Consider the following 9283-nt stretch of genomic DNA (forward strand, 5'->3'; position numbering starts at 1 on the left):
GAACAGGGCTGCCTGGCGGGCTGTCGGTGGAGCCTGTGACTCTTGATCTTGGGGTCATGAGTTTGAGCCCCACATTGGATGTAGAAATTTTTTTAAAAAATAGATAAACTTAAAAAAAAAACAACAACCATATCTTTGATGGCATAAATCGAATAGTATTCATTTTCTGTTGTTAGCTCCATGCCAGGCCCCTGGCACACCCTCAATAAACTGCTGGAATAAATGCATTTCTACAAGAGCCAGTCCCTGGTCCTTTCATCCACGGAGGGGAAAACCCAGTTCTAGATTTGGGGATCAATATGCACAGCACATATGCACAGCAAAGACTCTGCTCTTGCTCTTTCTGTCCAGGCTCTTATCCCCTCCAGGCTACAGGAGCACCTTACTTTCTGGTATTCTTATCCTTCATCTCTCCAACCTAGCTCCATCCTTTTAGAGACAGATTAAAAACTGTATCTGCATATTGCCGTGTGACAATTTAACCAAAAACTTGGTGGCTCAAGTCTCAGTCATTAGCATCTCATGGATTCTGCAGATAGAAACTCGGCACCAGGGCGGCTGGTCTCTGCTCCCCGAATGCTTGGGCCTCTGTGATCTTGGGACTGGGGGAAATTCAGCGACTGAGGATATCAGCAGTAAACGTCACTCACGTATCTGGCAGGGGATGCTGGGACCTCGTCTAGGCTGGCGGCAGAACACCTCTCCACGTTCTAAGAACGAGCATCCCAAGGGGACAAGACCGCAACCTATCATGTTTTATGACCGACCGCTGGAAGTCACAGCAGAAGACTTCTGCCGTAGTCACAGGCCCAGGGGATTCAAGGCGAGGGGACACGGGACCTCGGAATGGGCAGCATCCGTACCACACTGTAAAAGGAACATGTGAGGCCTCATCATCCTAAAGCATCGCTTTAATGCTGTGACCTACAGGGAAAAAGCTCTGGCGTTGGAGGCGTCTCCGAATCTGCCTGGCGTGTCTCCTCCTTCCCTTCCTCTGTTGTCTCCTTCATTCCGCTCAGACTCAGCTGCTCTGTCCCCCAAACTGATCAGACTCGTTCTCCTTCTGCTCTTTTGTCTCACCAGCTTTCTTCCGTCGACCTGACCTTCTGCCTCTCACTTGGGCCTGAGAACGCATAGTGAGCCACCCGCGTGGGGCCCTGTGCCGGTTTGCCTGGCTCACCTCCTCCTGTGCCGGGAAGCAGGAGCGACAGCAGGAGCGACAGCAGGAGCCTCACACTCGGCTCATTCCCAGGCTGCCTCCTCTTCAGAGTCCAGTCCCCCAGGAGTAATTTTCCATCCACCTGAAGAGCCCGGAGCCCCTGCCCTCCGGGGCTCTCCTTGGAGGGGACTGTAAGCCCATGCCTCCGTTTAACCCAGATCTGGCCAACCGCGCGGCCCAGCGCAAGTTAGCGCGCCAGCAGGAGGTGGGGGACCGCAGGGCGGGAGCCGCCGGGAGCAGGGCGGAGGGCGGGCACCGGACCGACGGCGGGCACCGGACCGACGGCAGACGGGGTGGGCCGAGCCGAGCGCTGTGCGCGCTGCTGGTCGGGGTGGCCCTAACCCGGGCGGGCCGAGCGGGGAAGCGGCTGGGGCCAGGGTGGGCCCCGCGGGGTGCGTGAGCCCGTCGCGGCCCGCTCCGTGTGCCCGCAGCGAGAGCGGAGACCGCAGGCGAGACGCAGCGCACCGGCCGAGCTCGGGGCCGGCCCCGCGGAGCAGCGCACGGGCGCGCACGGCCGCACGCGGAGTGTCGGGGACGCGGCCGAGGAAGGGCCCGGGGCCGGCACCGGTCACGGGGTCCGCGCGGAGGACGGCCCCTTCCGGAGCACAGCGTCCTCGCCCGGGGCCCTTCCGACCCGAAGGTGCGTGGCCACGGGGGGCGCGGGGCGCGGGGGGCTCCCGGCGCCGCCCCGGCACAGACCCCGGGCCTTCGCGGCGCCGAGCGCAAGGAGAAGCCGGAGGCCCCGGCGCTCCCGCCGCCGCCGCCAGCTCGGCCCCGCCCCCGGACTTCCGGGCCAGCGGCGGCCCCGCCCCCGTGCTCTGCGCACGCGCCGGCGCCATATTGACAGCGGCTGCTCGGCCGTGGCGGTGGCGGCCGGTGTTCTTCCTCGTGAGGCGTCTCGGTGGACGTCTCCGCTCTTCCGTGTCCCGCTGGTGAGCTTTTGCCCCTGGGCACCCGCGGAAGGGTGGCTGCCGTCCCCGCGGCCGGGGCTCGTGGACCCCGCGGCAGAGCCGTCTGGGCCTGCGGCCGGCACCAAGGCGCCCAGGGTGCCATGACTCTGCACCCGCTTCCTCGGCGACGGGCCGGCGGTCGCGGGGCTCGGCTGCGGCGCGTCTGGGTCGGGGCCGGGGCCGGCGTCCGAGCTAGGATCTAGCGCTCTCGTCGGGACCGGGGTCCAAGCTTGGAGCTAGAGCGCGCGTCGGGGCGGGGGCGGGGGCTCGAGCTGGGATCTAGCGCGCGGGTCGGGCCCGGGTCTGGAGTCCCAGCTTGGATCTAGAGCGCACGTCGGGGCCGGGCCGGGTCGGGGGCCGGGTCGGGAGCCGAGGCCGGGGCCGGGGCCGGGGTTCGAGCTGGGATCTAGCGCGCGGGTCGGGTCGGGGTCCAAGCTTGGACCTAGTGCGCACGTCGGGGCGGGGCTGGGGTCTGAGCTGGGATCTAGTGCTTGCGTCCCAGTTGGGGATTGGGCTCGGCATCCAGCGAGCTCTGCCCGGTCGGGACTGGGGTGGGGGGTTGGTGCACTCTGGGGCTGGGGCCAGGGTGGGGGTTGCACAGGTGGGATGGGGGCGTCACTTGGGAGGGTGGGTATCCGAAAGTTGCCCTGCTGGAAGTGCACCGGAGGTGCGCAGCGGGGCTTGTGCTCCGGGCTGTCCTTCCCTTTCCCGTGCTGACTGGTGTACAGCCTCCTAACTGGTTACCTTTCCTCAGCTACAGTGATCTTCCTAAATGTCATCCAATTCCTGTGGCTCTGGGCCACAGTCTTGCCGTGAGCCCCATTGCCCGAGAGAGAACATTTGCAGTTTTTACTTGGGTTGGGGGGCTTTGAGGGCTGGCTTGGATCTCTAGCTTCTCTCTCTAAGCTTGCTTCTCAATTTCTGGGATTTAGGAGAATGGGCTTTGCAGTCTGAAGTTTAGCATTTACACTAAATTGCACTGAGCCCCATTGTTGGCTTCTGCAGGAATAGCAGGATCACCAGCCCTACCTCCTCTAGGTTGGGACTCCACATCGTCCTGGAGAAAGAAAGCCTCAGCCTCTTCACTCGGCATTCGAGGCTCGCGCGCGTCGGTGTGCATGCTTAGCTCTCTAGCACCTTCCGGTTTATTTTAAGTTTAGCAGTTTGTCTCTCACCATTCAGCAGGCCTTCTCCTCTGCCTGGGTGCTCTCCCCGTCTCCCCGGGTCCTTCCTCTTAGGCCCAGTGGTTCCCAGCCTTATTTGTGTCTCCCATGTCTAACTTGAACTCACTTATTTTTATTTTTATTTTTGGTAATTGTTTCTCAAAAAACAATGGTGTCTGCCTGCCTCACCTGAGTACCAGATTGTAAGCTCTGCAGGGAAGGGAGTGCAGTTCCCGGTTTTGGGATTCCAGCATCTGGCCTTGTGCTTGCGTTGCGGATGTTAGATGATGAAGGGAGTGAACAAAACAGATTTTTCTTTTTAAGTCAGGAAATGCTCCTTAAATTGCAAGTTTCATTTTAATAATGATCTTACTTTATTCTTACAGGAATTACGTGACGTCCAGAAAACATGGTGAGTTGCTACGCGTGCCTGTGAGCTGTTGCCTGACAAATGCTGTTGCTTGTGCCTCTAGACTAGCAGGAGGGAAGGGGACGGAAGGTAGAAGAGCTGCAACGGGGTCTTCTTCCCTGTCAGCCCCTCCTGCACACTGAGCTGTGCACGCCAGGGTGTTTCATAAGGTGGTTCGGGGACTGACTTCTGCTGCGCAGGACTCACTTGCCTGTTTTTCCTTTGCAGTCTCGAAGATATGACTCCAGGACAACCATATTTTCTCCAGAAGGTAAAATCGAAACTGGTTAAGCCATCTCAAATTACAAAATGTCTGTGGGGCGCCTGGGTGGCTCAGTTGGTTAAGCAACCGCCTTCGGCTCAGGTCATGGTCCCGGAGTCCTAGGATCGAGTCCCGCATCGGGCTCCCAGCTCCATGGGGAGTCTGCTTCTCCCTCTGACCTTCCCGCCTCTCCTGCTCTCTCTCACTGTCTCTCTCTCTCAAATAAATAAATAAATAAATAAATAAGTCTTTAGAGTTTGAACTAAAATGGGGGGAGAGGGTCCAATGGACTTTTTTTTTCTTTTTTTAAAGATTTTATTTATTTATTTGGCAGGCAGAGACCACAAGTAGGCAGAGAGGCAGGCGGAGAGAGAGGGGAAGCAGGCTCCCTGCTGAGCAGAGAGCCCGATGTGGGGCTCGATCCCAGGACCCTGAGACCATGACCTGAGCCAAAGGCAGAGGCTTTAACCCACTGAGCCCCCCAGGCGCACCAGACTTTTTTTTTTTTTTTTTTAAGTTTTATTATATAAGTAATGTCTGCACCCCACATGGGTCTCAAACCCACGACCCTGAGATCAGGAGTCCCATGCTCTACTGACTGAGCCAGCCAGGCACCCCTATGTAGGAACTTTTTTTTTAATCCTTTGCTAAGTTCATCTTTTTTGCACTTTGGGCTGATTCTGGCCACCAGGTTGGTTGGTGCCTCATCAAGGGTGAAAGTGAGGCTCTTGTGTGTGTCCTGCCAGTGATGTGACTGAGTGCTGGGGGCCGCGCTGCTGGGCACTCACTGCTGGTGTCTTGTAGGTCGCCTGTACCAGGTGGAGTACGCCATGGAAGCTATTGGGCACGCAGGCACCTGCTTGGGGATTCTAGCGAACGATGGTGTTTTGCTTGCAGCAGAGAGACGCAACATCCACAAGCTTCTTGATGAAGTCTTTTTTTCTGAAAAAATTTATAAACTGAATGAGTAAGTGAGATCTTAGGGAACGGTGGTGTGTTAAGTGTCTCACTTTCTCATGCAGTGATATTGCACACATGTTGGGAGAGCTATTCTTTGTGTCATGGTAGAATTGAAGAGAACGGTTTTTACCTCTGAGAATTTCTGCTTTTAATTTATCTTGTCGAAACCTCCTCAAGCCCCAGACCTCGTGTTACCCTCTTGAAGCGCAGAGTCAAGCCTTGTGTGGGGAACCGGAGTTATGTAGGACTCGGGCTTGGTAGTCCCACAGATTTGGGTGCATTTAGAAGCTGTGTGACCCTACACCGATTATTTAACGTCTCTGGGTCTCAGCCTACTGGAGTAGTTACGGCAGTTTAGTGAAATGGAATAAACACAGACAAACCAGCACAGCGTGCAACTTGAAGCAGGCCCTCCACGCATTGCTCAGAGTGGCTGCTCTGGAATTCTGTGGAATTGCACGGACTCTTACCAAACCACAGGCCTCCCGGAGGTGTGGGGACAGTTCAGCTGAGCCCCGTACCCTCGGTGACGATGCGGTGTGTGGGACTTGGCAGCTGGCAGCGAGCAGGGCTTGCTGATTGGTCCGTCTCCTCAGGGGTGGGCCAGGTGATCGCTGCTCCTGGGCTTCTCTGATGGGCTTGTCCGAAGGAGTGCTGTCCCCTCTACAGTGTCACTGTCTCAGGCTTGCCAGGCAGGACAGAGGCTCTCGAGTCTGTGGGAGAGCCAGGGCAGACCAGGAGACGAGGGCAAAGGTACAACTGTCCCCTTCATGTGAGCCTAGCCCTGGGCTTCTAGGCAGCCTTAGAAAAGGCCCTTCCCGTGGGTGCCCTCCCCTTCACCTCCATCAGGCCAGGCCTCAGGAGGGAGGAGGGCACAGAGCAGCCTGTCTCCCTATCTGGTAAAACCTCTCTTGCCTTTGTTGATGAGTCTTGGGATTTACTTTATCTTCTTCATGGTATTCCCTTGCCTGTTCACAGGGTGGTGATGGTAAATACATCAGTTGGGGGATTCATGAGTGCATTTGTTTAGTTTTAATGTGGAATGACATCGGGTTGAAAGTCTGTAAAGACTTCTATCAGTGGCTTTGGAGCAAGGGTGGTGCGTTTCTGACCGAACTCGCAGACCTCTCCCTGCTTACTGATCCCTGTCTTCCTTTTCTCAAGGGACATGGCCTGCAGCGTGGCAGGGATCACTTCCGACGCGAACGTTCTCACTAATGAGCTGCGGCTCATTGCTCAAAGGTATGCTTGTAGATAGCATCGGTGCAGGTACCTGCATTAGTGGCCGTATTTTAAGGAGGAGTCATTTGTGCAAAGGTCCGAGTCATTAAAAAATGTATTCCTGGAAAATTCAAGTTTTCTCAGACTATGGTTTTAACATGTTGCTTCCTCTAAGCATATCCCAGTGCAGCCATGCTCTCTCCTTCCCTCTTGGAATCACACGTAACTGTCTCTGTGGCACAGATGTATTTCCAGAGGGTGTATTGTTTGCTTAGAGTGTATCTGTGTTTTAGAGAAAACTGTTCATAAGCCAGTTTCTTTGTCGCAGGTATTTGTTACAGTACCAGGAGCCGATTCCTTGTGAGCAGCTGGTCACAGCGCTGTGTGACATCAAACAAGCATATACACAGTTTGGAGGTACTGAGTTTTTTGAACATTGTATTCCAGAGTTAAACCATTTTAGGAACAATTACCTTTTTGAGATGCTAAAAAGAAATTGAAAATGAAATAAAACACTTTGCATAAATTCCTGCTTCGTGAATTAAGTGGCTTCCGCTGTGTAGATTGTCGTATGTTTTATTAATAGACTGCTGGAAGGCCATAATGCCATTTTCAAATCTGGAAACAAACTGCTTTCTGCATAATAATGAAATTCAGCACCAGTCTTCTGTGTCTCTATTCCTCTTCCTGGCTGTGCCCAAATCCTAGAGACAAAAGTGGCATTTTGGCTGGCACTTATCTGTGATGCTCAGAAAACAAAGCAGTTTTTGAATGCTTCAGTCCTCAGAGAGGCTGTGGTCCCCCTCCTGGGCTCAGGGAACCATAGCGATCCCGGATTCAGATTGCTGACATGTTTGGCTGTTTGCTGTTGCTGTTAAAGGAAAACGTCCCTTTGGTGTTTCGTTGCTCTACATCGGCTGGGACAAGCACTACGGCTTTCAGCTCTACCAGAGCGACCCCAGTGGGAACTACGGAGGATGGAAAGCCACGTGCATTGGGAACAACAGTGCTGTGAGTACTTTGGCGCTGCAGTGAAATTGAGCAAAAGATCTAAGAACCACCACAATTTTCCAGTGGCCGTGAGTACAGACTATTCTAAAATAGCTGCCGCAACCCTGACGTGACAGCAGAGCATCTTTGATCCTGCTGATGAGGAGCTCGCAAGCACCGCTGATACTCCCGGGACTTCCCGTCTACCTTTGTAACGAAAGGAAACGCCAGGTTCAGTGAGAAGTGGAAACAGACATAGTTATTTTTCATATCCTAGTTCTCAGACCCCTTGACTGCTATCACGGACCCCTTGCAGGCCTGGGGAGGTCCAGGTTCCAGACCCCCTTGTCACCCCACCCCGTCTCCCCCCTCCCTGCCATTAGGGTTGTGCGTCTTGGTTATAGTGCCCACAGCGATTCAGTCGTTTCTCCTCTGACCAATCCGTATTCCAAAAAAGTGCAGGAATTTAAAGGAAATTCTTTGTTGATTCTCCTTTACGTCTTACAGGCAGCTGTGTCAATGTTAAAACAAGACTACAAAGAAGGAGAAATGACTTTGAAGTCCGCACTTGCTTTAGCTATCAAAGTCCTCAATAAGACCATGGACGTGAGTAAACTGTCAGCTGAAAAAGGTAATTGCTGTTCACTCCTAACCGGCTCACTTGAGTGCGAGAAGCCGTTGAGCGGCTCCTGTGTTCACCCTGACATGTCCGAGTTCGTTGACGCCGCAGCCTTAAGGAATTGAGCGGCGTTAGACCTGTTTCCTAAGCGAGGATGCTAAGCCTTCGTGAGGTTCGGTGCCTTGACCGTAGTCCCACACTGGGTTCCGAGCGTGAGGGCTCGGGTCTGAATGTTCTGTGTTCCTGGTTAGAGATCTGAGTTGTGCTTTTAGTTCTTAACTGACCAGTTTCTCGACAGTCTGCTCTGTGTGTGTACGGACGATAACGTGCACGTACTTACGTGCTCATCCGCGTGGTGTGTGTCTGAGGGATGACATTCGCACGAATTGGGGTACCCTCTCTTTAAATCCACTGATCTCTTCTGTTTCCCATGTTTGCAGTTTTAAGTAATAAAGTAAACTTTATTTAGTTTAGCTCTGCGATCATATAAAACTATTTCTATATAAGGTTTTCAAAAATTAGGGTCAGTTAATGGAACAATTTAGTTTAGGATACTTGGGCCCCTGGTGTTCCTTAGAAAATGCAGTCGACTTGCAGACGGTCCTGTCGTGTACTTCTCCCTAATTTCAGGGAGGCAGTACCCCGTTTCCCCTGCTCAAAAAACTCCTTCTCCTTTGGTGTCAGTTTACTTTTCTTGTCTGTGGCATGGAAGCTGCTTTTCATGGCTTCGTTCTGAAGAGCTTTCCAGAGTCCATGACAAAGGCATGGGATTACTGGTTAGAGACTCTGTGCCTTCAGGGGCTCCGTGGAGGACACGGAGGCTCCCGCTGGTGTCGCAGCTAATGGCAGGCCAGCTAGAGCAAGAGGTCGGTGTGCTCTTTGAAGGAAAGTGACAGACTGGCGAGTCGGAGGTCGGGATTGGTGAGGGACCTGTCGGTAGGGGCGTGTGTGTGTGTCGCTGGGATCCGGACAGGAGGGAAGGTATTGTTTGCTGTGGGAGCGGCCGGGAGTCGGCGTCGGGCTGGGCCTGGGCTCCGGGGGAGCTGGGACTGTGAGCCGTGTGCCGGGGGCATCTGCCTGTAACCGCGTGTGCTCCCTTGCAGTGGAGATCGCCACCCTGACAAGAGAGAACGGGAAGACGGTCATCAGAGTCCTCAAACAGAAGGAGGTGGAGCAGTTGATCAAAAATCACGAGGAGGAGGAAGCGAAAGCCGAGCGGGAGAAGAAAGAAAAAGAGCAGAAGGAGAAGGATAAATAGGAGGACCCAGGGGTTTCGTAGCTCTCGTGGGGTCACTTCAGGGCCCTCGCTGTCCTCCTTCCCACCCCGAGAAAGCCCTCGCTTGTTTGCGCCTGTGTGGGGAGACAAGGGTGGCACCAGCTGCGTCGGGTCCTCGCCGCCTCTGTCCACTTGAATCCTGCGACGCGATGGACTGCCGGTCGTGGACGCCCTCGCCCCTCCTTGTTTTGGGTAATAAAACTTGGAAAGAATG

The 9283-nt window shown here is 54.5% G+C and overlaps 1 protein-coding gene across 1 annotated transcript; it reads left to right on the top strand.

The window, feature by feature from the left end:
• Positions 1-2055: 2055 nt before the first annotated feature.
• Positions 2056-9283, top strand: PSMA4 (proteasome 20S subunit alpha 4). Its single transcript, XM_044230453.1, has 9 exons — positions 2056-2151; positions 3719-3744; positions 3970-4012; positions 4808-4970; positions 6128-6205; positions 6513-6601; positions 7065-7195; positions 7682-7805; positions 8897-9283. The coding sequence occupies exons 2-9, from the start codon at positions 3742-3744 to the stop codon at positions 9049-9051; spliced, it is 786 nt and encodes a 261-aa protein (XP_044086388.1). The 5' UTR covers positions 2056-2151; positions 3719-3741; the 3' UTR covers positions 9052-9283.

The sequence above is a fragment of the Neovison vison genome, chromosome 13 (genome assembly GCF_020171115.1).
Source record: "Neovison vison isolate M4711 chromosome 13, ASM_NN_V1, whole genome shotgun sequence".
In the NCBI taxonomy this organism is placed as follows: Eukaryota; Metazoa; Chordata; class Mammalia; order Carnivora; family Mustelidae; genus Neogale; species Neogale vison.

Excerpts from the sequence above, each read along its gene's own strand:
- PSMA4 (XM_044230453.1), top strand. Across the intron at positions 4,971-6,127 it reads AAAATTTATAAACTGAATGA|GGACATGGCCTGCAGCGTGG; the intron begins GTAAGTGAGATC and ends CCTTTTCTCAAG. Across the intron at positions 6,206-6,512 it reads CTGCGGCTCATTGCTCAAAG|GTATTTGTTACAGTACCAGG; the intron begins GTATGCTTGTAG and ends TCTTTGTCGCAG.